A 27,749-nucleotide genomic window follows, 5' to 3' on the forward strand; every position below is an offset into this window, starting at 1 on the left:
AATGTAGGGGGTAAAGAGAGTTCACTGGGCCATCTAATGCACAGCTGCTAGCATGTAGGTCAAACCCGCTCACCTCTAAAATCATACTCATCATAAAGGATTTATCTGTTTCCATTAGAATATTTCAGATGCCCCTCTAGCTAAAGTCCTATAAGAGGAAAGCTCTGACTACTGCAAATGCATCTGGATTAGTAAAACCAACAGATGTATTTTATAGGGTTGTGCAACATTCAGAAGGGTATCACCTTTTGTTTGAAGAAGAACGCCTTTTAAATTAAAATGAAAAGAAATTGCATCTTGTTGAAGTTTTCAATAACAAATTCATCTTTCTGTATGAACGACCCATCACACACAAAACGGAAATTTCCAGAGACAAATTAATTTAATTTAAACTATTTAATTTACAAACAGTAAATATGTTCTTATTGTTAACTAAAAATAAAACCTTTTTTTTTTTCATTGATTGAAATACAGCTGAAATAAAATTATGTTAATACTATAAATAAAATGAAAATTAGAAATGTTGCCCTGGTATTTCCTGGCAACTAACTGAAATGAAATGTAAGTTTAAGTTAAAGTACTAAAATTATAAAATTACTAAAACGTAAATAAAAAATAAACTAAAGATGAATAGAAATATTAAGTAAATAAATAAGAATTACAAAAGCAAATAACAAAATTACTAATACTCTAAAAAAAAATAAACAATTCAAAATATTAATACACAGTATAAATTATTAATACTAAAATAACACCATTATATAAAAAATTATTGTTGCAATTATCACAACTTAAAATGTTGTGGTGTTAAACAAATTGTTCAGGGAAGTTGTTAAGTTGTGAAAACGAATTGCAGCAGCATTTTTTACACAATATACACAATAAAAACATATGGAGTATTTCATAACATAGGGAGTATTATACCCACAAAACATATGGAGGATTTCCAGAAACAGATGATATGATGTATAAAATCTGTTTCTGGAAATACTCCATATGTTTTGTGTATGATAACATGGTTCATACAGAAAAAATATTAACGATTAGGCTATGCTGTATGATTTTAATTTCTTATAGAAAGTTAATTTAAAAACATAACTTTTTTTACAGGATACTTTACAGGATCGTATTTCTTCTTGACCATCTCTTTGTTTTGGACTAATTTGAATGTGAATTCAATAAATTCCTCTCAATGCCATTTTTTAAAAATCCAGTTCAACGTTCAATTTGTGTGGCCGATTAAGTTAAAAATTATAACTCTTGAATGGAAAAAAAAGAGTCTTAAAATTCTGAATTTGCCCAAGCTCAGTCATAAATGCCTTCTGAACATTGTTGGATACCTTTACAAGATGCCTGTTGTATATCAATCTAAATGGAAGTATTTAGTGTCCTGTCCACTCTCAATTTCTAGCCCATGCACTTTCTCAGGCCCTGCAGAGGTTCTGTTATGTGAAGGGCTTCCCTTGCACTTCCTGTGTCCTAATAACGGCAGGCTTAGACAGTCTTTGCTTTTGTGGACATTGTCTCCCGATTATAACCTCGCCATAAGGAACAATAGCTGTGGAATGTCTAATCACAATGACAGGCCATAAGGGTTAAACATCTGTGGTACATGTTGCCTGTTGAAAATGTATTATTTATTTATTTTTCATTCGGTTCGGTATCATTTCTTGCATTTTGTTTGGGAATGTGGTTGCACTATATTAGCCAAATTTAGCCAATGTCCTTATGCAGAAACACCCCTCTGTGATCCAGCAGCTCTTCTTTGTCCCCCCTCTTGTTCTTTTGAAAGTGAGTAAAGGTTTCTAAATGTCTAAACATCTAAGCCTATGCAGTGTAAAATCACTGGGGTCAATAACCCTTTTATCAGTGCGCTGGTGGTAACTGTCAGTTGTGTTGTCTTGGGGATTTAGCATTATTATGGAAAAGTAGGCCAAGTCTATAGATATTTCCATATGAACAATTGGTGCACCCAAACGACTATGTAAATGCAAGATTTATGTAGACATAAGTCTCATTAACAGTGTGACCTGGTTATTTTACACACACAATGGATAATCTGCAGTCCTTCTTTCTTAACAGCTACAAGCAAGCAACACACACACACACAAAAAAGACCATTCTAATACAAATGTTAACATTGATCATATCCCAGTTGGAAGTACTACTGGAAATACTGGCTGATGTCCTTTAACTGATAAAGCACAGCTCCTGAATCGCTTCATACTGAAAGGTTAAAGTCAGGACAGACAGACAACTACTAGCTAGTTAGGACAAATACCCCACAGTTCAATCAATAAAGAGCCTGTATGGGCACATTATAATATGATTTGCCATATTATATCAATGGATAGGCCAGTTAGACATCATAAGAGTCTGTTACATAATAATGATATGTAAACAAAATAAAGGCAAAATCAATGCATTCAGATGCATGGAATGATAAATGTGGACATTATGATAGATAGATAGATAGATAGATAGATAGATAGATAGATAGATAGATAGATAGATAGATAGATAGATAGATAGATAGATAGATAGATAGATAGCAGACAGACAGATAGTCTAGAGTGAGGTGAGCGTGCTATCGATACCTCATCAATATATAATGTTGCATGGCTATGACTGCTAATGAAGTGATTTCTGAGAGGCGGACTGCAGGAATGATGGTGGTTTACAGTAGGCTACATGATTATGGAGCAGGAAAGGCCTGATGTTCGCACTGATTCGATAAAGGCCTACTATGCATGCTTAATAAGAATATTGTCATCTTAATAGCATTTCTGTTGTCATTAATAATTTCTAAATGTTGGTATTCAGTTGTTTCGCAATCCATTTGAACTCACCTTGAGAATTGTCAGAGGTTGTGCTAAAATCGGGCACGATGCCTGATCTGTCTGCTTTATTATCAGAGATCTGCGTTTCTTTCATCTGCGTTTCAACAGAGCTGAGCTTCCTCCGAGCAAACGCGGCCATGTAGCTGGGATTAGACAGGGATGGGGTGGTGGTGGGGTCCGTTGTTGGTGGTTTAATGGTGGCTGCTGGTGCGGCGACATTTATCGGTTTTCTGGCGGACGTGATCGTGGGCGCTGGTGTCAATGCGACAATACCGAGCCGGTACCCTGGAAACTCGTTCGCGCTCGTATCTGGATGCTCTTCTGCGATAGCACGAGATTTCCTCAGTACTAACGGCAGCGCATCGTAGGAATGAACCGCTTCGGATAACCCCATGCACATAAACACGATGAATGGGAAAGCCGGAGATGTAAACATCATTAAGGCAAGCCACCACATAATCTCAACGCTCCATGAAAACCTCCTCGAGACGGACTTCGCAATGCCCCCGTCCTCCAATTTCCATCGGGTTATTCCAAACCAGGTGGTTTCCAAGCCGCCCCGATGTAGCCTACTCCACCATATCCGAGAGAGACCCCCTTTTTTGTCAATGGCTCTGAACCGACTGCAAGGTGTTTGGTCCGCACCGACCTGTAGTAGGAGCGAAGCGCAATAGAGTGGCACACGCACTGACCAATCAGAATGCAGAATGAGATAACCGCTGAAGTGAGATGTGTGGTTTTTCTCACCGCTTGATATACGGTGAGGCGTCTGATTGGTTCAAATGAGGCGCATCGAAACCTCGCTGGCTGGTTCACGCAGTCAGGCGATCATTACAATATTTTAATTTTACAGCCTATTGTTGAATCAGCCGTGGAGAAAAAAAGAGGAAAACACGTTCCAAAATATTTAAGGACTTTCAAAACAAAATAATTTGTTTAGCAATTCTACTTCTGTGTACGCATGAGCAATTAAATTATTGGCATTATAAGGTTGTCTAAACTCTAAAGGGATTATTATACACACCACACTGACCCCAGTTAATTATTTTATATTTTATTATAATTTTATTTATTTGTTTGTTTATTTATTTATTTATTTATTTATGTGGTAGTGGTGGTGGTGGTGGTATTTGTAGCTCTGGGTTGATTTCAGTTGCCAAGCACTGTCAGGTTATTATCATCAGCAGCACCATCTTCTGGTTGTGCAAAAGAATGAGGAACAACTCTGTGGTGCATGTGACACTATCCTTAGCCATCCATAGGCTATACTGGTAAGATGGAGAGGTGCAATTGTTCTACATGGATTGGAATGCCAGCGTTCTAAACAGAGTTTTAAAACAGAGCTTCCTTTACGCCTCACCCTCATCCCTGCTGTTTTGAGACCTCATCAAGGTGAAGGCCAACATCCATATGGACATCTCACGCATGTGTGGACGAACACCTGGGGCTCTGGCAGTGAGCTGTGACATTGTACAGGTGGAGACAGAATAGAATAGAATAGAATAGAATAGAATAGAATAGAATAGAATAGAATAGAATAGAATAGAATAGAATAGAATAGAATAGAATATAGAATATAGAATATCTTTATTGTTGTTGTCATTAAAACAACGAAAGGATTGGCACAGCTCACAAGGATTGGCAAAAATATAAAAAGAATAAATATAAGACAGTGAGGTATACTTTGTGCAAAAAAACATTATAGTGCTGTAACAATACGGGATGTGTGTGTGTGTGTGTGTGTGTGTGTGTGTGTGTGTGTGTGTGTGTGTGTGTGTGTGTGTGTGTGTGTGTGTGTGTGTGTGTGTATGTGTGTGTGTGTGTGTGTGTGTGTGTGTGTGTGTGTGTGTGTGTGTGTGTGTGTGTGTGTGTGTGTGTGTGTGTGTGTGTGTGTGTGTGTGTGTGTGTGTGTGTGTGTGTGTGTGTGTGTTCTGTGTGTTCTGTGTCAATATAACAACATGTCAATGAAGTGCAAATCTGGAGTGTGTTGGTTGGGGAAGGGGGAAGGTGGGGGTATTGTACCAGTCCGAGAGGCAGGTTTATTGCACCATAGTATTTGGAAGTGAAAGGGGGAAATTTGCATTTGACTGCCTGTGGGACAAACCTTTTTTAATCTGTTAGTTTTTGCTTTGATTAGCCCGTATCTCTTCCCAGAGGGCAGGGGGAAGAACAGGTGATGTCCATGGTGAGTGGGATCCTTTATAAACTGGCTTTCTTTTGGAGTCGGCCAGTGTAAATGTTGCTGAGGTAACCAGAGATTGCTTTTGACATGAATCTTCAATACGAAAAAAAACAAAAATGTGGGTGAAGGGGTAGGGGGTGATGGTGGGAGGCTATTTCTAGTTATGTACATACTGTCACTTAATGTGTAGTTATAGGCCACCTATTTCAATGTTTAGGTTTTTACCTTTAGATTTTAGATCATTTATAAAACAAGGATAGCCTATTGAAATTCAATATACGTATTGAGAATTGGGACACAATAATAGGCCTACGTGGTTTTTTTGAAATATTGATTCTCCGAACAAATGACTATTTATAAACCTTTTTGTCCTTGATTGAAACTACTTTTATTTGTTTCACAATTTAATAATTGTGATTATTATAATAAAACAATGAAAATAGTTCCAAATGGCATTGTAAATTATGCACAATGTTAACAGAAACACCTGTTCTCACAATACTTATGTGTAACAGGCATGCATGGGCCAACAAGAGATACAGTATGAGGGCCAAAACAATCCACATGATTACACAACCCACATGAGAATCATTTTAAAGGACATGGTGCGGAGTATGCAAATACACAACCGTAAGCTGTCAAAAAAAAACAAAAAAAAACATCAGCTCTCATCTAGAGATCTTGAATGTCTTATTTATAAATAAATAAATAGATCCTTTCTTGTTTTATTATCTTTCCCTCTTTTGTTTATTACTGTCATTTGAGGTTTGTATGAAATGCTGTTATTAGTGTTTAGATGCAAAGTCACCTGTAAATTCATATGGTCTTTCCAGACATTGTATATTAAAAGTGAGTTTTTTGATAATTCCCCTATACATTCATATATTATATTTTATATAGGAATTTAATTGCTCTCTTCTTTAGATTTAGATTCATATATTCAATATTATATTCATAACAAAGTGATTTACAGCAGGGGTCTTCATTGGGCATTTTTTATGCATTTAACACAAATGTAATGTGTAAAAATCGTTCATTGTTGCAGAACATCAGAGTGTAGGTATCAGTAGGCTATTTAAATCGTACAATCAATAATTATTGTTTTAATCATTTTTATAATAATCTAAACAAAGTGTAAATACATGAATGTGTCATTATAAGTTTTGAATAATATTATACGTCTAATTTAGCAATGCTGCTAGTGCGTGCTACATCTGACAGCTTTCATGTTTGACATAAAATCACCCGAACATGTAGCCACGCCTCTCTGCTGTGGTCGTCCAATCAGCGCGGGGCACAATCGCCAAGTTGTTCCTGGAACGTCATCAGAATTCTGGTGACTGGAGATTACGTGGTGAAGTTAGTTAGCCAGTTGCTAGCCCCGACAAAAAACAGCACACACAGATGTAATGACTGGAAAAAGACATTTGCGTTAAACGTGCACTTCCGTCACAATAAACATCAGTTCTTTCAGAGTTTATGGAGGTGTTACGGTAGGTTCACGCTTGTATATTTTGTTGGTTTAGTAAGGAAGATGCACGAGAGCTAACATCAGCTAGCTCTGTTTACTATTTATCTCTTATTTATCCGCTTTACGTTTTTTATTTGACAGTTTTAATTAGATGTTGTCATGCACTGTCAGCATGTGATGGGTGAACGGTTTTGACATCAAGCTTACGTGTCATTATTAAACCTGACACTGGTTAGCTTACTACAATGTAGCATATCAAGCAAAGTCAACATTGAGTCTTTTTGCTTATGTAGTCTATTCTAAAACATTGAGCCGCAGCAGAATTGGGTTTTATGATTTAATATTTGTATTTAACTCTACTGTATTGCCGATGTCTTGCTTGAAAACAATGCATCTGCTTTAAATAATTATTAAGTCGAGTATCAATATAAGTGTAGTACTATTTTGATATGTCAGTAACTAGATAAACAGGTGTATCATCATAATACACAGGCACAGATGCACACTAGACAGTGTTGTATACTAAACAATTCACTCTTAGAGTGCAGGTTTCAAAGCACAAGAGACTCATTTTATTCAGAAAAGTATCTGCTGTTTAAAGGCCTTGTTTGATTGTATTAGTTAGTGTAGTGGATTTCTTCTGCTAATGTAATTCTAGTGTTGTGATTGTCTCCACAGAGTCAAGGCAGCAGAGAGTAACCCCAGAATGAGTTCTGCGTATGTCGTGGATATAACCCGTTCTGCAATACGAACACCCTAAAGCGTCCCGAGAGAGAGTCATTCAAAACATTGCTTCACACACACACGGCTGTAGGCTACATCTACGCTACTGAGATGTTTGCAAAGTTGAAGAAGAAGCTGGCAGAGGAAGGCGCCGCTGCCCCTCGTTCAGGCCGCATCCCTCGCTCCATGAGCAAAGAGTCCATCACTTCTGTGGGCGCAGATTCAGGGGATGACTTTGTGAGTAGATCTTTCTCTTTTTTCTCATATCTTCATCATGCAATTATAAACCTTTGTGGTGTTTAGACCAATTAAGTTGCTTGGTCTGTTGCAACAAAAACAATATATATATATATATATAAAATTTATTTTTGTGAAAAAAGTATCTTATGCTCACCAAAGCTAAATTTATTTGTTAATAAATACAGTAAAAGTAGTTATAATGTAATTTGTGAGATATTATTACAATTTAAAATAACACATTTCTATTTTAATATATTTTAAAATATTATGTATTCCTGTAATGGCAAAGCTGAATTTTCAGCATCATTACTCCAGTCTTCAGTGTCACATGATCCTTCGGAAATCATTCTAATATGCAGATTTCTTCTTATTAGCAATATTTAATATTATATATGTTTAATACTGCTTGTTTTTATTGTGAAGACTGTGATACTTTCTTTAAGATACTTTCATGAATAGTAAGTTCAAAACAACAGCATTTATTTGAAATAGAAATCTTTTGTAACATTGTCTTTATTGTCATTTTTGATCAATAGAATGCATCCTTGTTGAATGAAAGTATTTATTTTTATAATAGAAAAACGGTAACACTATTTTACAGTGTCGTTACGTATGTTACATGTACTTGCATAGTAATAACAGTAAATTGTGCATAATTACATGCAACTAACCCTCAAACTAACCCTAATCCTATAATAAGTACATGTTGTGAATTAATATTGCTCAATACCTAATAATTATAATATTTATATATTATAAATATTATATAAATACCATATATAATTACACAGTAACGAGGACACCTTACAATAAAGTGTAACCAAAAACTCTTACTGACACAAAACTTATGAAGGGTATATTCTTGGCTTATTCTGATTTTGGATCAAATTGAAATAATTATGCATTAACCTAATGCCTATAGTATGTTTCTCTTAGGCTTGTCTGTATGGTGAAAAATACAATGTCTAGTTAAGTACAAATATTATTGTGAAATTGTTTTTAATTCTAAACCAAAACCAGCTGTAAAGTACCAGCTGACACATTTTTAATTTGGTGGACAATAAATACCTACATATTTCCTATTGCAAAAGCAGAACGGCCCTAGTAAAACCGCATGATAGTTATTCCTGTTTCAAATGACTGGCTTATCCACAGTATCTATTCTAGAGTAAGTCATATGACTGTGTTCCGGCTGTGTTTGCACACTGCTCTACGTGAGGAACCTGCTAGTGTGTCTAAGGTTAGTACTAGAGGGCTGCGCTATGGTGCTTGGCAAACCAGTGATGTTATAGAAAGTGCTAAATAATATCACATGCTTTGACTAACCAGTGTAACATGACACTCTTGTCCTCTAGCAATTAATGGCAACACACTCAGGGTTAGGATCAGGTTGTCTTTCGCCCTGAATAATTAAAGCGGCAGGCTTGATGGAGAATGAGAGTCCAAATCAAAGCCTCCATTAAAAGTGTTTTATTCGAGAGAAACTGATGGGTTTGGACCCCAAGGACAATTCAAATGTTTTAATTATTATAGTAAACGCCTAAATGATTCTGCTTGTGTGCTCAGTTTAAGGGTTTCTCCTTTTTTAATTATATAGTTCTTATGAAGGATGTGCAATTATTGTTTTTTCAGATAATAGTGTTTTGCATTTTTCAAATTAATTGTCTAATTTGTATATTTAATTGTTCATGCTCATTTCCATTGCTAAATGTAATCTTTAGCAAATCTCAAAATAAATATCATATTTTCTTACTGTACTATATACAGTATATACAGTACAATGTTTAAAACCGTTTAAATTATATATATGATCAATGTTTAAAAAAGTGTGTATGTGTGTATATATAATTATAATTATATATACATACATACATACATATATACACACAAATTTTGTTTGCTGCTTACATTCACTTGTATTTTAAATTTTATTTTTAGTGTGTTTTGTTACATTTTACACACAATACTATAAAAAATGTAATATTAGACATTTATCAGTTATTGGCCATAACATTTGGAATAATACTAAAACATACTATAAATAATATATAATCGGTAATCAGTATTAAATGGTAAAACCATAAATAATAATAATAAGCATTAGTAAATGGGATGGTGTTATTATTCACTAAAGTCCTTTAAAGGGGAGAGATTATACCTTATTTCGTTTTTTTACTATGCTTGATATGATATAATATTTAAATATTATATGATATACAGTAGGCAAATTCAATTAAACCACCAAATATGAGGAAATATTTACAATTATTTGGCCAAAAAAGGCAAACTACAGCTACAGGTTTTATTTTCACAGTATTACTACTATAATATTGATGCATTCCTAGTCTATTTCTACGGTGCTATTAGGATGATAAATGTCTCTTCATCTATATCTTGCTCTTTCAGGCGTCTGATGGCAGCAGCTCCAGAGATGACGCCTCTTCTCAGATTCAGCGCAGAAACGATCAGATACGAAAGCTGGAGGCCAAACTCTCAGGTATCGTCAACACAATACAGTGAAACTCATGTGAACACAACAGGAGAAAGAGACCGAAAGAGGGGAACAAATACGAAAGGCCATTCGTGACAAAAATCTAAGATGCAGGCTGTTATTTTACACTCCTCTCACCTGCAACTCTTACATGGTCTTATCTATTTCAGTGTATATTCGGATACCTTTAAACCTTTTATACCTTTTAGCCACAACGGAACTGTTTAAAGCAACGTAAAATTTGACAGATTTGCCTCATTCATCGCAGAGCAAACCAGTCAATGAATGCAAATGACTGGAAAAATCAGCATGAATAATAGATACCTGGCTCTCACTATCAGCCTGCCATGGTATGCAGTTACACATAGCCTCATCTAGAAACTCCTTTAACCCTAAATGAGCTGTGCTAGATAAGATGATTGCATTATTGACCTGATAAGGGATGATGTATTAGTTTAAAGGTCAAAGGTCAGCAGTGAAAGGTAGCTGTCATTGCACAGCCTCACAGTCAGTTTGGTTTTCTCATCTCAGAAAATCATTCTGTTTTTCCCTCCATTTGTTTATCTTCTCAATCATGTTTATCCCTTTGTTTTCTCGTCCCTGTTTTTGTCCCCCCCCCCCCCCCCCTTCCCTACCCGTGATCCTCCCCCCCTCATCCTCCTCTGCCTCCCTCCGGTCGTGTGTTTGTGTGTGTCGGTATCCCATTCCCCAACCCTAGACTACGCTGAGCAGCTTCGGCTAATGCAGAAGACCAAGGAGAAGCTTGAGATTGCATTAGAGAAGTATCAGGATTGTACGTACCGTTCTTTTCCTCCCATTTTCACCTCTTCCTTCTTTTTTGGCTTTCTCTCCTCTACTCCTTTCCCATTTGTTCATCCAATGCTTTAACACGAACATGCATTCTTGGCTATACACGATCAACTTATAGACAAGTAAGGTTGGTTCTTGATCAGAAGCCAAAAAAATAAATGGATTATTCACTTGTTTTATATCAATTGTTTTATCCCAAACCTCTTGGCATGGATTCTATTAAGTTGAGCTCTATTAACAGCATTTGCAATCATGAACATTACCACAGAAAATTATTTGTGGGGTGGGTTTAATGACTTTAAACTACTGTGGGTGGGTTTAATGATTTTTAAAAATGTATTAAAAAAATATTTAAAAAAATTCATAGACATCAATGGGAGACTATAAAAATGACTTTTTGTTACATAATTTGTCACAAAAATACAATTACAATGCAGAAAACACACAACATGAAGGGGCAATACTACAACACATCCTTGGAGTAAACGCACTCAACAGTGAGTGTACATTAAAAACGAATAGCTTAGGAGGGTTACAGTAAATAAGATGACACGTGACTAGTGACTACTAAGGGCCAGTTCACACAGAACATCTTTAGCTGTGAAAAACACGAGACGCATGGAAATGTAATTGAGAAAATGACGAGTCTAGAGATCTTTTTTTACCTTGAGCGCTGCTTTTTTAGAACGCCGCGTCACGCGTGAGACGCTGCAAACGATGCGAGATGCGAGCGTGGTCAAACCCATCCATCTAACACATGTTTACATTAAAAAAACAATGGAAAAGTAGATAACATCTAATGTAACTTTACAAAGATATGGTCAGTAAGTGATTATATCACGCTAGTCATTAATAATAATAGTAATAAAAACAAATTAATAAACTATAACAACAATATATTAATATAACACCATTTGTTACTGTAATCATGCAATTCCCTTAGTGTTTTTTTTTTTCTTTGCTTAAAAAGGCTGAGGGATTAGTCTGAGTATTTTTGGTAAATTATTCAATAATATGCCACAAATGCTGTTGGTGGAGTTTGACTTTAACCTGAAACCTCTTGCTTTGGGAGTTGTCAGTGCCTAGGAAATATGTGCCTTTCAGGTCATGGCATCTGAGTTTTAAAGGTGAAATCTATAGAGAAAAGTCCTTTGCCACTTTTTATGACATGATTTTTTCAGCAATTGTAGATTGTGCCTATAACAAGGTATTATAAGATGCTGTTTCGCTCGTAAATATCATGATCTGAAAGCACAGGCCCCATTTATAGACCCAAATTAAGAGGATAAATGCACTGAATAGAATAAATTGAATAAAACAATTGAATAAAAATAAATGCACGTACTAACAATGTGTTTTTACAGCTTTACTACCAAGGACGTCTGGAAATTAAGCAATGTTGTTGTTCTTTTCATTTAAGTGTGTATGTTTGTCTCTAATAACATTTAATGCAACACTAACAAAGGGGAGTCCCCAACAACAGTTTTACATGCATGCAATGACAAAAAACACTTTTGTTGTCGTATAATATGCATTTATTTTTACCTGATTTGCTCACCGACTCCCAAATGAATCGTTCAACGACTCATTTTTCAAACCCCTCCTTTGCGCGACGCTAATCTGCGTTGATTGGTCAGATGACCCAGCAGTGTTTACATAGATAATACTTATAGTTTAACACGGAGTACAATGATGCTTTTATCAATTAAATTGTGTTATAATAATGATTATTGTCCACTGCTTTGTAGTTTGTAGTAAAAAACTAAAAATAAGATAAAGAATGTAATGTTATGTTAGCGAGCATAGCCCAGAGTTCACATTGTAAAAGCACAATCAGTCTTTGTTTGCATTAGCCCGATGCATAAACATAACGTTTTTACAAAAATAAAAAATAAAAAAATGTAGTTACGTTACTACGAGGTATTACTCTATTCTTTAAGACAACTCCGAAAACAACGACAAACACTTCACATATCTCAATACAATTGTCATTGAAGACCTAGAAGCTAAACGGTGCTTACACAACAAACAAAATAATAATTAAGCATGCTACATAAAACATAAAAGCAACAATTATTAATAACACTTACAGGTTGTGATACGGAGGAGGAAGCTGATGCAAAAACACTTGGAACTGAACCTTCCTTCAATATCAGCGAATCCAAGTTTGATTGCATTTAAGTTGGTAAAGCAATCGTCTTGAAAATGGCGCGAGCAAAGCACAAGGCTCGGACTATACTTCTGTGGTATAGTTGTATATATTAATTGTAGCCACTTAGTCTTCAAATGCTCCTCCTTGGGCAGATGAAAAAAGTTTGCTTTTGAGTCGCACTTCAGAACACAGCGTCTCGTCGCCATGATATTTTCCCTGGCCTTGGAGCGCAATAAGTGGGCGCATCGTATTCAAATAACTAAGTTGACGTCATCTAGTCAGAGAAAAAGCTTCGGTCTTCTAACGATTCATAAAAATGACTCAGAGTCGACTCTTACTTTTGAAAGACAATAACTTTATATACGGTGCAGTTTCATATTTCAAACTTTGCAGGATGTTTTTGTTCACTTAGATCTATGTTACACACTACATGAAAGGTACATTTCAAAATTCCATAATAGGTGCCCTTTAATACATTATGTATTGATATGTAACACATTTACTTTACATATGTCTAACATTACCATCTGCGATAACACTTAACCACTGAGTTATAATGTTATGTCTGTTTAAAGCTGGACACCGGAATATTCCCGGGTTACTTTCAAACATTTCGATTGCTGAATAATTATGTGCTTTAACAAAGATACGAGCTGCAAATTTCTGCTTAACCCTACAGACCTCTTTTCTGCTAAGCTTCCATTATAAGTGTATTAACTGTAAAAAATAGTGTGTGAAAAACGGACTGTTTGCCACAGATGCGGCCCATAGGCATTATGTTGACAATGATCTGGATTATTTCTCTAAGAAGGATTTCGGAAAAATGTAAGCTTTCGACTTGTTTTTGTTTTCATCCAGCATCCATGCGCAAACTTCAGGACCAGAACGAAGTTTTTCAGTCTAACAGAGCCAAGATGGCGGAAGGAATGGCCTTAGCGTTAGAGAAGAAGGACCAGGAGTGGATGGAAAAGCTGGCTTCACTGGAGCAGGTTAAGATGCTTTGTGACGTATTGGATAAAGTCGCTCTAATTATTGTTTTGGAATTCACATCTAATATCCTAATAATTCATAATTGCTTTGATCTCTTTCTCTCAAACAGGAGAAGTTGTCACTGACCGCTCGGTTAGACGAGATGACAGAGCAGAGTTTAACTCTGTTCCAGAAGAGAGATGATCTGGATGAGCTGGAGGGCTTTCAACAGCAGGAACTGGCTAAAGTCAAACATATGGTCAGCACAGTCAACCTTGTGTATTCTTTCATTAGTTGTATATAGCAGAAAATACATAGTTTCGAAAAATTATACACATCTTCCTACATTTTTAAATTCAACAATCATTTTTACACTGATGCATATCCAAGTTTAAAGAATATTTTATCTAATGCCAAGCCGGGTCAGAAAACTCAAGACTAGAGTAGCTCATATTCATTGCAATAGACAACAAGAACAAACTGTTTAGTGTGCATTTCTTCTGCAGCTGCTGAAGCGAGAGGAACAGCTGAGTCATCGGGAGAAAGAGCTCAGATTGAGAGGAGAGGAGCTGAACACAGCGAGACTGACCCTGAGCCAAACCCAAGACAAGCTGTACGAGCTGGGAGAGGAACACGAGGAGATGTGCAGGATCAACTCACAGCTACAGACTCAAAGGTGTGTGAGGAAGCACAGGAGAACTTGACTTCCAAATTGTGAGAATGTAAAATAAGGTTTGACTTCATTTTATCATAGATCAATGGCTACGTTTACATGCAACCAAATAATCCGTTAGTGATCAGATTGACGGCTCAAAAACGAGCTCGATCCGAATGAAATTTCGTTCCGATTTTAAGGGGTGGTTTATTCCTTTTCTAATCCGATCGAGAGGACATGTAAACACTTGATTGGATTGAAAACCAAAACTGAAAGGACTGCGCATGTGCAATGACGTTGAAATGGCGTAATGACGTATGACGCGCGGAACGAGCTGTTGTTCCTGTTGAATAAAGTGTCTTATAAATGAGTGTCCTGTCATTCTAAAATTCTCCTTTCACTCAGCGTCTGTGAAGTGGAGCAGGACAACGTCCCACCAGTCCTTGTTTCAGATTCCCATCCACAGACGGCATTTTTACTGCGTGATTAATATAAACAGCACGACACAGCGGTTCATGTGTCATTGTCTCCAAATTATGACCAGAAATGGATAAATATAAAATCTGCTGTTTAAAGCAAATAAAGAACTGATGTATGAGTGGTTATTATACACAAACAGCGGGAAACTCGATCTATTCTTGCAGTGTGCACATTAGGGGTGTGCAAAAAAATCGATTCACAGAAGAATCTAGATTCTCATTTGCAACGAAAAAATTATTAATTGCACAGTTTAACCATCATAGAGTGAAAGCGTATCATTTGCATGTGTTTTTGTAACACAGTCTCACCCCAAAACGTCACATACTGACGCGTCTTGACCATTCGGCAACATACGACGAAAAGGGTACCCTTTAACGTCCATATGTGACGATTCGGGAATGGTTGGGTTTAGGTATGCGGTAGGGTACCGCTAGAGGGCGCTGCTGGTGCGCTTATGTCTGCGTCTCATATGGACGTTAAAGGGTACCTTTTTCGTCGTATGTTGCCGAATGGTCAAGACGCGTCAGTATGTGACGTTTTGGGGTGAGACCGGGCTGGTTTTTAAGTCCTGTCAGTTTGCAGGGCGCGCTTGACAGGGCATATATAAGAACGAGCAGAGAGAGAGCGAGAGAGAGCCCCGGCCGCGCGCGCGCACTCACTCGAGCGCTGTCTGCTCTCTCTCTCCCTCACGCATATTAATCAAAATCAATTAATACGATGGTGTCGGGAAAAAAAACTCTCCAGTGATGAAATGTTTTCTGTGTTGACAAATCTTGTGCGATATCCTAAACTGCCGAATGCATTGCTTGTTTTTTCTGTTTACATTGTGAATGCTGCTACGTCAGAGCGGCCAAAGCGTAAACAAGATTCCCTGTCCTTGACAGGGCGGCTATAGGTTTTTTGCAGCTCAAGTCGGCGGCGGTGTGAACGTACAGTCAGCCGCCAGCTGCAGACCAACACACACTGCAGTGCTTACGAAACTCCCTGCCAACTCCGAGAGGGCAAAAAAAAAAAAAAAACTCGGTCTATCGCTGCTTCATCGCCAGGTAGCTTAGGGGTACTATTTTTAATTTTGAAAGAAGCACTTTATTTTCATAACGTGTTATTCTTTAAGTTACTGAGTCTGAGTAGATGTTTTTTTGTCTTCACCGGTTGTGTTCTACATGATATTTGTGTTAAACTGCAACTTTCCTGGGAAATGCATCTATTTTCAATTATTTTGTATTATGAAGAAGCACTTTATTTTTTGTTTTCCAACTTATTTTGAGAACCAGACGATGTTTTTTATAAAAGGCACTTCCCTGAGAATTGAACTTAATAAATGTGAAAAAGACACTTTAATGTCTCCGTTTGTCATTCTGTATAGCAAAGCAGATGAGAGTAGATCATGATCAGAAACCCGATTAGAAAACATTATGGATAAAATCGAATCGTTTTGAATCGAAAATCTTTTTGAATCGAAAATCGATTTTGAATCGAATCGTGGCTTCAAGAATCGGAATCGAATTGAATCGTGAGATGGTAAAAGATTCCCACCCCTAGTGCACATGTCAAAAAATCGAATCTGATTTGAAGCATGTGACATATAAACGCTCACATCAACCCGATCACACGTTTAGCATTCATGTAAACACTTCATTCAGATTCATCAACCGGAAAGAATTCAGTTTGATTGAAACAAAAGTTGTGCATGTGAACATAGCCAATGTAAGGGTGTGCAAAACCACAAAATGTTCATAAGCCGGGCAACAAAATGGAACAGAATATGGCATTCTCAACATAAATATAATTTTGAAGATTTCAAATCTAGGTCATCTAGTCAATCACCCTGATTCATTCCTACTCTTCATTCCTAACAGGATGAAATGTTTCAAAAAGTGTTCAAATATTCATTAAACAAATAACCACTTTAAAGGCTTCCTTCTGAAAAAGCGATTGCAGCCGGATGATTCTGTACATCTGTGGAGGTTGCTTATTTATTTATAATTGTGTCTGGCTGTCTCTCTCAGGGATGAGTTGTTGAGTGAGAGAGCGGAGGCTGAGAGGAGGGTTGTGGATCTGGAGAGGAGAGAGCAGGAGTTACAGCAGCTCATCCAGCAGGTCTCACAGGATTTCCAGAAGGTGGGCACTTGACAACTTTCAGCTCTTCATCAACACAGATGACACTCAGAAGCCAAGAAGGTTACTTTTGGGAGCATATAGTCACCACTCCCATATAAGTGTTTTCATTTTTCACTTTTATTTATACATTATATTTATGCATTTATAGCAGTGTTATAACATTGCTTATGGTGAGCTTAAAGGTTTAGTACCCAAAATTTGAAAATTACCCCATGATTTACTCACCCTCGAGCCATCCTAGGTGTATTTTGAATTTCTTCTTTCAGCCAAACACAATCAGAGTTACTGGTAGATTAAAAAGTTTTTGAACTCGAAAAGTGCATCCATCCATCATTAAAGTAATCCATATGGCTCCAGGGGGTTAATAAAGGCCTTCTAAAGCTAAGCGATGCGTTAAGAGAAATATCCATATTTATAACTCTATACACTATAATCACTGGCTTCCGGTAACGGCCGCACCAGAGTCTAGTTCTGGTTGAAGAGTGACCTTTGACCTGACGCAACGGTTATTTTCACTCCCATTATAAAGCTTGGAAGAGCCAGGATATATCACTCCAATTGTGTTTTGCTTAAAGAAGAAAGTCATACACACCTAGAATGGCTTGTGGGTGAGTAAATTATGGGAATTTTTGGATGTACAAACACTTTAAAGAAGAAATCTTTTTTTTTTTTTTTTTTTTACCAATTACTGAATTTTTTCCAATATTTTCACATTTTATTATTTTTCTTTCTTCTATTGCTTGTTTGTTCTTTATTTTATTGCTGACAGTTTACATCTCTTGTATAATTATTTTGTATAAATATCAAGCAATAATTGCATTGTGACAATCCTTGACTAAAAGCTGATAATGTATTACATTTATATATATAAAGAAACTTTAAAATAATCTGTTGTATAAATATTTAAACCCTTGCTTTAACTTGCATAAATGGTTCCTGACGTAACCATACACTCCTGGGGAAACAGTCAATGTCTGTTTAAAGATACTGGAATATGTTTTTCAATGTTTTCAATTTTGATTGAATGGTATGATAAAAATTATTTCCACATTCTATTGTTTCTTTTGCTTTCCAGGCACAAAGCAATGCAAATGCACATGAGAAATCAATGGAGCATCTCCAGTCTGAACACAATAAGCTAAAGCTCCAGCATGAGCAGCACAAGAACAAGGTCTGATTGACTCGACAAAGAATTCCTTGATACTAATAATGTAAATCTGAGAATGTGATAAATCATTCAGACTCACATGTGAATGGCATCCAATCAAAACCTGTAGGTTATAAAATTACATCAGAATAAACTATATACGGTGTCTGCTTTCCATCCCGATCCATTTTATTTGGGGTTTTTTAGACAGAGTGTCAAAGTAAAGCTAGTTTAAACAATGCATCTTGACACCCTTGTGCTTCCTTTATTCTCTTTCCTTGCACTGCATAGCTGTTTTTGGACCCAAAAATATGTCCTGTTCCTAAGCCCTGATGCCAAGTTATATAAATATAGTGTCTGTGAATGGATTGACCTATATGCAACTCTCTATTTCTTTGTCACTTTGGTGTAACTCTTCATACCATACTGTGATTGGTCAGGTTGCAGTGACCGAGGAGGAGCGAGAGCGTCTGTTGGCTGATCTGCAGGAGAAGGCCGCCTCCTTAGAGAGGAGACTAGAAGCAAACTACTCTCAGGATGAACACCTACAGGATCTGCTGAAAGAGGTCAGAGGACACGTGTTTATTCATGCCTTTCATCTTACTGCAGTTTCAGTCATCTAATATCCGCATGTTTTGCTTGTGTGTGTTTAGAAGTCTGCATTAGAGCAGAGGTTAGAGGAGGCCAGAGGTCAGTTACTGGAGACGAGAACCAATCACACCACAGCAGTCAGTTCACTGGAAGCTCAGGTAACCCCGCATCGAACCTTATTCGCTGCTCTACATTATTACATGTCGCTTTTAAAATTATGATTTTCAGGCCAGGAAAAGTAATTTTAAATAAGTACAATCTTGAAAAAAACTAAAAAAATAGCCTGTTAATGTGTTTCCTTAAATGTTACATCTTTACTTTGTATTTGTTATTGTACTATTTTAATGACACTTTATACACTACCTCTTAAAATGTTTTTGATAGAAGCATTAATTTGATTAAAAAAAAGTAAAAACAGGACTATTTGAAATATTATTGCAATTTATTGAATATATATTTTCAAATGTAATTAATTCCTGTGATTCCAAAGCTGAATTTTCAGCATCATTACTGCAGTCTTCAGTGTCACATGATCCTTCAGAAATCATTATTATATGGTGCTCAAGAAACGTTTCTGATTATTATCACTGTTGAAAACAGCTGTGATGTTTAATATTTTTGTGGAAACCGTGAAAAAAAAAATTCCCCCAGGATTCTTAGATTAATCGAAAGTTCAAAAGAAAAGCATTTATTTTAAATCTTTATAACATTATAAATGTCTTTACTTTCACTTTTGATCAATTAAGTCAAGTATGAATAATGTTAAAAAAGTCTTGCTTTTAAACGGTAACGTAGAATGTATTTAAAGTATCCAAATACAAAATTGAATCATTATTCAAATCATATTTTATTGTTGATTAAATCAAATTGAATTAGCAAAAACCCTTTGGAATGGAGTCAAACATCTATGGTTTGTGAATCAAACCGATCCACTGTACTGTACTGTACTGTTAGTGGTGCTATACTGTATTGTTTCATACAGCTATTAGTGAGAGAATTCCTGTTTCTCATTTGTTCCCAGATCTCTCGACAGAAAGCCAGCATCACAGATCTGCAGACTCTGGTCAAGCACAAAGACGATTCGTCCAGGGCTTACAAAGAGAGGACAGACGAACAGGTGAGAGCACTACGATTCTCCAGTCAACCCACACATCACATGACCGTGGCTGATCGATCTGAATGTGTTCTGTCAGATCTCAGAACTGGAGCAGAGGCTGGCTGACTGCGCTGAGAAGATGAAGAGTCTGCAACAGCAACTCGAAGACAGTGAAACGCACACAGAAAAACTGGTACATTATGTCAGTCAATAGCCAGTCACGTCCCAACAGCCTGTTCAGTTCCGTCCATCAGTTTGTTACTACTACCAACTGTTTTTGCTGAAATGTCGCCCTCTTCTGTCAGAGATCGGTCATACTTACTGGGGCGGCAGCATTAAGCCCCGGGACACACCAAACCGACGCCAAAGAGCTAGCGCTGATGAAAGCCGACTGTGTTGTCGCCTCGCGTCGCCTGCGTCGGGGGAAAAAACTGCACTTGAACACACCGAAAGACCTACAGGCGACTGTCAGCTAGAATGCGCGTTCTGCACCTGTGTGTAAATGAGACAACTGTCTATTTCTGCAGATATATTCGTCATTCAAAAAGGGAAACGGACGCTGCAGATACACAAACCATAAACAAAGCAGTAACCGTTTTGAATATCAATCTTGCTAAACATTTACTTTATTCCACTCTGCTCATGTTAATATTGAAATATTCGCCAAGTAACACTCAGGTAAGATGACGTAACATTAGAATAGCCTTCTATCTGTACCGTTTTTACTGCTTTGCTCGTTGTTTTGCTATTATTCTTATATTACTCTTCACTTAGCTGAACAGCCAATCAGAGTTCCCTCTTTCACCGACGGCCCGACACCGATTCGATATTAGAGCCAACGGTGCGGAACACACCGGGAAAACTACGTCGGGCGACGCTCAAAAACGGTCCGACGTTGCCCAACGGCCGATCGTCGGCTTGGTGTGTCCCGGGCTTTAAATAAGGAAAATATGTGTTTAGGGTTATTATAAAATGGGCTTGTCAGGCAGCTCAGTGTCTTGTCTTACAAGTCAGCTTTATTGTTAATCCCTTCGAGTTTTGACCTTTGGTCCCATAGCAGGTGGAGTGGTCGGAGGAGAGAGAGCGACTACAACAGCAGGTCTCGACACAGAGACAGAGAGGCTTGGAGAAAACAGCCAGGCTGGAGGAGGAACTTCTCGCACTACAGAGAGAGAGAGAAACCGAGGTCAACAAGCATCAGGACAACCTGGTGCGTAACACATCACTCGTGTTTCTTTGACCATCGTGAACTTAACATGGGAACATTATTAAAGGTTTGTCTGATGTTTGTCTTTCTCTCAAGCGGTTGCTGGAGGAGGAAAAGGCCTCACTGTTGAAGAGCAAAGCTGAGATCGACAGCACTGTAGAGAGACTGACAGCAGAACTCGACCAGTGTAGAGTGAGAATCATCTGCATTTTTTTTTTTTTCAGGATTATTTAATGAATGGAAAGTTCAAAAGAAGTTAGAAATGTGTAAATACTGTAACTTTTGATCAATTTAATGCATCTTTGCTGAATAAACGTATAAAAGTTAAAAAACAAAAACAAAAATCTTACTGCCCCCATACTTTTGAAAGGTAGTGTAAGTTAAAACCGGACTGTACAGCTAATATTATAAAGCGGTCCATCATAATCCCTTACTGGTTGACCATCCAGGCAGTCATACCGCCCAGTCCTACTGTGCACGTTTCGAGAGGTATTTTGTGAGCTTGAGTCGTGTTACTGACCAGCATAGCATTTGTGTGACACGTATCCGTTTGTGTCACAGGCGGATTTGAGCAGCAGACAGACGGTCAGCGTTGAAATTGCCAAAGCTCTGGAGGAAACCAGAAAACAGAGGGAAGAACTCCAACAGCAGGTTAATTCACTGGCATATTCAAATATGCATAATGTATTTCACTCATAAAGTCATGCACCTGTTTTACTTACGGTAATTTATTGCTTGTCTTTTATAGGTCAGCAAAATGACAGAGTCTCTTGAGAAGGCGGAACAGGAAGTATGTCGTCTTTCTCAGGATTTAGGGGCAAAGGAGGAAGAACTAAACGCGTTGAAGGAAGGTGAGGGACCAGATGTGTTTTGGCAGTGTATACTAAACTTCTGATAATAATACTAAGATTTTCAAACCTTAAGAACACAAAACAGCTTCAGTTAATTTCATTTCAAATTCAGACATGACCAAAAGTAAGGTTGTTCACTGAGTGAGTCAGATGTTAATTTAGTAACTGGTTTGACATATTTAATGGGTTGGTTCAGTGAGAATTTTGTTTAAATGATTTAAACTGGCCATTAGTGTGAGAAAAGAACCATCTTTAGAATGTGCTTTATAATGGTCAGCATTAAAACGCTTCTGTTTCTTATTGTGTGTGTCAGAGCTGAAGGCAGCCCGGAGCAGTCTGTCTTCTCTGCAGGCTGAGTGTGAGTCTCGTCGTTCGGAGGCTGAGGAGAGAGAGCGAGAACACACCTCTCAGCTGACGTCACTGCAGCAGGAAGTCCTCACACAAACACAGCAACTCTCTTCTTACCAGTCCCAGGTCAGTGTGTGCTTTTTACCCACGTGAGCTGCTTGCTGTACCAATTTGATGTTTTTGTATTGACATATCTCTTTGTGTGTGGCAGGTGTCTGATCTGGAGGGTGAGGTGTTGAGATTAACAGCACAGTCACACGCAGACGAGTGTGATGGCGAGCTGAACGGGACGGTTACTGCAAGTGATCTTGACCAGTTACAAATGGTCAATAAAGACCTCGAGCAACAACTGGCTGAAAAAAACAAGGTGAGGGCAAAGAAAAGCACTGAAATTAATTAATATAAGTTCTAAGAAGAAGAGCAGAGATTTTAAAGTGCCCCTATTATGCTTTTTGGATATTAGCTGTCATGTTGTGTGTACTCCAGCTGTTTGTTTGTTAAGGTAAAAGGTCTGCAAAGCGAACTTGCTGCTTGCAAACTACATCTACCTTGAACACTGTAATTGTAGCTGAGGCCTGGTTCGTGTTGAAAAAAAGAGTTTGGTTTGTGTTGTTGACATGTCAAAAATGTCTGTTTTATGCGCTACGAAAGCAAATTAACGTTACATGCATTTCCAAAGGATGAGGAATTTATATGGTAAAACCTACGCCATTGTTACTGTTCGTATCACTGTATTTAAGTGCTGAGGAAGCATTCGGAGCTAAAATTCAGATATGGTAATGGGTGTTTCATTTCTGACACGCGCTGTAAGCGGTCGACCAATCCCAACCGACTGGGCCATCTGACCAATCAGAGCAGAGTAGGCTAGTGCGGAAAGGAGTTAGAGAGACTGAATCCTTTATCAAACCTTTTCTGACACTGTGAAAATAGATGATGCTGAATAAATTATCATAATTTTATTTTTTATTTTCCTTGCATTTAAATATTTTATTGAAGACCTCCAAAACATAAGAGCCTTTAAATGGGCATAATAGGGACACTTTAAAAAATGTTTTAATTATGAACTTGTAATTATGTGTAAGAGCATAATTATACAGAGAACATATTTTACAACAATCAATTATTTAAATTAATTATATTAGTTATTTGGAGAATGTTTTAAGTGGTTTAAAATGCACTTGTCTTAAAAGATAAATAAAAAAATTCCCTATATGTTTAATTAGTATGTCTAGTTTCATTGTCCACCAATCATTAATACATGTTTTTTTTTTTTTTTGTCAGACAATAAAGCAGTTACAGCAGAGGCTTGCAGAACTGAAGAGGACGCTACAGAAAGAGCTGGTACGTGTGTTTATCCAGATGCATTTGTCAGTGTACTGTATGAAACACAGTCCATGTCAGCTGTCAGCAAACATTTCCTCGCGTGTTTACGCAACAGAAACTGAAACCAGATCCTGACTCTGAGATGAGGGAGAGACTCCAGGAGAGATCGGCCGATAAGATGCTCTCAGAGACACAGATGCCCACCACAGCTCCAACCCTAGCTCCAGGACTCCCTCAAACCCCAGGCCTGCCGCCCATCACCTCCAACACCACAGTCACCAACAGTTCAGACCTCACGGACACAAGAGAGATCAACTTTGAGTACCTCAAACACGTGGTGCTGAAGTTCATGTCATCCAGAGAGGCAGAGGTGAGGGCTTGATCGCTTTCCGACCTGTTCAGATTACTTAAAAAAAACTATGTACACTACCTTTCTAAAGTTTGGGGTCAGTAGTTTATATATATATTAATAAATACATTTGTACTTTTATTCAACAAAAATGCATTAATTTGATCAAAAGTGACAGTAAAGGCATTATATAATTTTACAAAAGATTATATTTCACTTACGGTAAATGCTCAAATTATAATAACAGTGATCATAATAAGAAATGTTACTTGAGCACAAAGGTGCTGTTCACACAGAATGTGTTTTTCCGTTCCAATGTAAACGTGCTGGTCGGACATGTAACCGCTGTGATCACGTTTTTTTTGCAGTCTCGTGCATGACACGACATAAAAACACAGCGCTCAAGTCAAAAGAAGTTCAACTTTTAAAAAGCTCGTTTCTGAAAGATCATGTGACACTGAAGACTGGAGTAATGGCTGGTGAAAATTTAGCTTTGCCATCAAAGAAATAAATTGCATTTGAAAATATATTAAAAATGTCACTATATTACTGTTTTTACTGTATTTTTGATCAAATGAATGCAGCCTTGGTGAGCATAAGAGCAATCTTTCAAAACATTAACAATTCTTACTGACCCCAAACTGTTTTAGTGTACATCCAATCATCTTGTGTTGTCCTATGAATGTTTTTCCGTACATTATTTACTATATTTATTATCCGGTTAGTATGTGCATCACTGATTTTTAAACTCCGGACTAGCGTACCTGTAAGTGATGCTTGAATGAATGAGATGTTACCTCTCTCTCTCTCTCTCTCTCTCTCTCTCTCTCTCTCTCTCTGTTCAGGCTTTCCAGCTCATCAGAGCTGTTTCAGTACTTCTGCATTTCACAAAAGATGAAGAGGACATGCTCAAACAGACACTGGAGTACAAGGTGTGTAAGAGAAACAAGTCTAAGTATGATAGAGGACGACATGTAGAAAGTCAGCTTGCTTTCTTTTCAACCATCATCACACCCGGCAGAGTTCTCCTACGGACCCTTGAGCTAACTAGGCCACTCTGCTGAGGCAGATAACAATGTGGGTCAGGATATCTGGCTCACCGCACCCAATCAAACCATTAGCTCTCAGTGACACGGTCAGGAATAGCAGCTGGCAGGTATTTATAACTCAACCCAGCTGGAAATCACTACACATCACTGTGCTACATTACACGCGGTGGTACACTGGTACTCTGTGGTGTGTGTGTGCGTGTGTGAATAGATGGGTATTAAAAATTAAAAGGAAAAAAATATATAGAATTCTATAGCAGTGCATTCCTATCACGTTCTGAAATATCCTGTTCTCTGACCAAATGAGGTGGCCATATTTCTGAATAGTGTGTGTTTTCACAGGATAGAAGCACTATTTGAGTCTAATGTGTTGTGTGTGTTTCAGATGTCGTGGTTTGGTTCCAAGCCCACACCCAAAGGAATCATACGTCGTTCCATCTCAGGAACCTCAAGTTTGAGCTGAGAGACAAAAACCTCTCTGAGACAAAAGCGAAAGAGGGAACGGTGAATGATCTCGGTAGGAAACTACTGACGTCCGAAGGGAACAATTGCAGACTCCGCAGTTTCAATCTCCGCCTCAGCAGTTCCTATGTAGCTCATGCCCTTTAAAGAACGGGACACAAAAACAACTCTGTCCATTTTACACTCAAATATTGCAGGGACTAAAAACAAATGCTTTATGAACATCATCTTTCTGTGACCTGGGGAGTTTCATCTTTTAAGTAATGGTTATATGGCATCGTCCGTCTCAACTCGTGTACTCTGTAGTTACATCCGCTTTCAACTGAGGAAGATCTTTCAACACAAGAAGGAATCTTTTTTTTCATTTACTTTTTTGTAACACCAGTCTGAGCTTGAGCTGGTGTTCAATCAATTCCTCTACTCCATTTCACTGGTACTCATGAAGACAATAATCATTCATATGGCCTTCAAATACTGGACGTCAGTGAAAATCAGGAATGGGATGTCATAAGATATAATGTTGTGATTTTGAATATGTGGAAGCATCTTACTTTAATCTGCCTTGTTTATGTGTAAATTACAATTACGTACATTCCATACAAGTATTTATATATGAATACCTGTATATAAGTGAGAAGAGGATTTATAAATCAGTGGATAGTTAAGTTATGTTTTTTTTTGGTCATCATACATGCATTAGTCGCAATACTGTTCATGAGTGTGTATGTGTATGAGATTTTTCACTGTGGGCTTGAAACTGTAATATAGAGGCATATATGCACAGACTGAGGAAACAAGCATGCATGCCTTATACAACTGAATGCTTTGATTGTACTTTGGTTTTGAGCGGATATTGAAGCATTTGAGTACACTTAAAGCCTTAATGTTCAAGGCTAAAATACTGTCAACTGCATTTATATTTCTCTGAGAATAAGTCAATAGAAACATCTTTTCATTTTACCTGTGAAAACTAAGTCGTTTTCGGTCAGAGCCAGTGTTTTGCAGTCAGAACGATGTAATTTTGTGTGTTTTAACACTTTAAGGAGCATCAGCAGTAAGGTTAACCACTCTAAATGACAGACTCTTCTGGTAATAATAGGTGAAGTCAGCATTGAATATATCTGTGGGATGCTTAACGCGTGTTTGCTGTTTTTAGAAAAAGAAACCCAAAGAATTTCTGTTTTATGTAAAGCTTGAATCAGCCGATTGAAAACATTTGCTTTGCCGTAAATTAAGGTTCTCTGAAATTCCATTGGAAAAATGCAGATACAATGCCCTGTGTGTGAACAGTTAGGAATGAGATTGGAAGATCCATAATGCACTTTTCTACAACCGTGTTCATGTTTGTTTTGATGTTATGATACTGTAGCTATCACGACAGTATCCATTGCCTCTGCTTTCAGCAAAATACCACTACATCCTTAATTTGGTTTCACTTCATGGTATGTCAGGAATATCAAAACTTGATAAAAATTGAAATCTTTCTCAGTGACTTAGTCTAAAGACGACTCATTTGCACTTCTTTGTGGTTACCACGTGCTGACTTTAGTGTTTTTCTTCTAATAGTGGATCTGAAAGTGATGAGACAAAGCCTTTCTAAATCATTTTAGAGCAGAACTAACAGATCAATAATTAACGATGAACATTAGCATTCAGTTTCACTTGAGAGATTATAGATTAGTTACTATATAACTAATACACGTACACACTACAGCTAAAAAATGTTGTCAATTCACCTTTTAGTGCTTAATCCCATTCTATACACACAAGAGTTGAGTCATTTACGGGAGTGACAACTGGATTCTACAACCAAATTAAACAAAAATGATATGTAGTGTGAACAGAACCAAACTGAACTAGTTATAAATGACGTATTTCAACCCGCATCAGAGTTAATCTTGTATGCACAAGAAAACCACAGGAAAAGAGATATGAGCCTTTACTTAGTGTCTGTTTACGGTGATGTACTAAAAACTAAATTTTGCGTACAGGCGACAAAAGTTGTCAACACAACCCCCGTTCACAGATCAGTGAAAATAACTAAAAACGCTGTATGCTGCTGCCAGGCCAGTAGTTGGCGATGTCTCTTTGTAAAGAAACACTACACGCCTAAAGACTGAACACGTACTATCCAAGCGCATGGCGTAACCCTTTTCACATATTAGCATTTTTGTAGTTAACACAGAGACTAT

At 37.4% G+C, this 27,749-nt stretch overlaps 2 protein-coding genes across 3 annotated transcripts in view; one reads left to right on the forward strand and one right to left on the reverse strand.

The window, feature by feature from the left end:
- Positions 1-3,580, reverse strand: part of LOC307011711 (multiple epidermal growth factor-like domains protein 9) — a 35,199-nt gene extending 31,619 nt beyond the window's left edge. Inside the window, 1 exon segment of the mRNA XM_079637694.1 lies at positions 2,850-3,580. Within this exon segment, the coding sequence (XP_079493820.1) occupies positions 2,850-3,297 (448 nt within the window). The 5' untranslated portion in view covers positions 3,298-3,580.
- A 2,706-nt stretch (positions 3,581-6,286) lies between these two features.
- golga1 (golgin A1) lies at positions 6,287-27,049 on the forward strand. 2 transcript variants are annotated; one of them, XM_079636438.1, is made up of 23 exons: positions 6,287-6,515; positions 7,172-7,453; positions 9,863-9,953; positions 10,666-10,740; positions 13,768-13,898; positions 14,009-14,137; positions 14,385-14,554; positions 17,023-17,134; positions 18,210-18,305; positions 18,722-18,847; positions 18,935-19,030; positions 19,894-19,989; positions 20,066-20,161; positions 21,026-21,178; positions 21,272-21,367; positions 21,737-21,826; positions 21,924-22,026; positions 22,340-22,500; positions 22,586-22,741; positions 23,656-23,715; positions 23,813-24,067; positions 24,892-24,978; positions 25,481-27,049. In XM_079636438.1, exons 2-23 carry the CDS (start codon positions 7,328-7,330, stop codon positions 25,556-25,558), a joined length of 2,583 nt encoding a protein of 860 aa, XP_079492564.1. In that variant the 5' UTR covers positions 6,287-6,515; positions 7,172-7,327; the 3' UTR covers positions 25,559-27,049. The 2 variants fall into 2 exon arrangements, with proteins under 2 accessions (XP_079492564.1, XP_079492565.1); XM_079636439.1 differs by lacking the exon at positions 10,666-10,740.
- The last annotated feature ends 700 nt before the right edge of the window (positions 27,050-27,749 follow it).

This window comes from Phoxinus phoxinus (genome assembly GCF_949152265.1).
Source record: "Phoxinus phoxinus genome assembly, chromosome: 15".
Classification (NCBI taxonomy): Eukaryota; Metazoa; Chordata; class Actinopteri; order Cypriniformes; family Leuciscidae; genus Phoxinus; species Phoxinus phoxinus.

What these genes read in the sequence shown, in the direction of transcription:
- golga1 (XM_079636438.1), top strand. Translation starts at nt 7,328, where the DNA reads ATGTTTGCAAAGTTGAAGAAGAAGCTGGCAGAGGAAGGCGCCGCTGCC. An exon ending in ATTAGAGAAGTATCAGGATT is followed by an intron (nt 10,741 to 13,767) that starts GTACGTACCGTT and finishes GTTTTCATCCAG; the next exon opens with CATCCATGCGCAAACTTCAG. An exon ending in ATGAGCAGCACAAGAACAAG is followed by an intron (nt 18,306 to 18,721) that starts GTCTGATTGACT and finishes GTGATTGGTCAG; the next exon opens with GTTGCAGTGACCGAGGAGGA.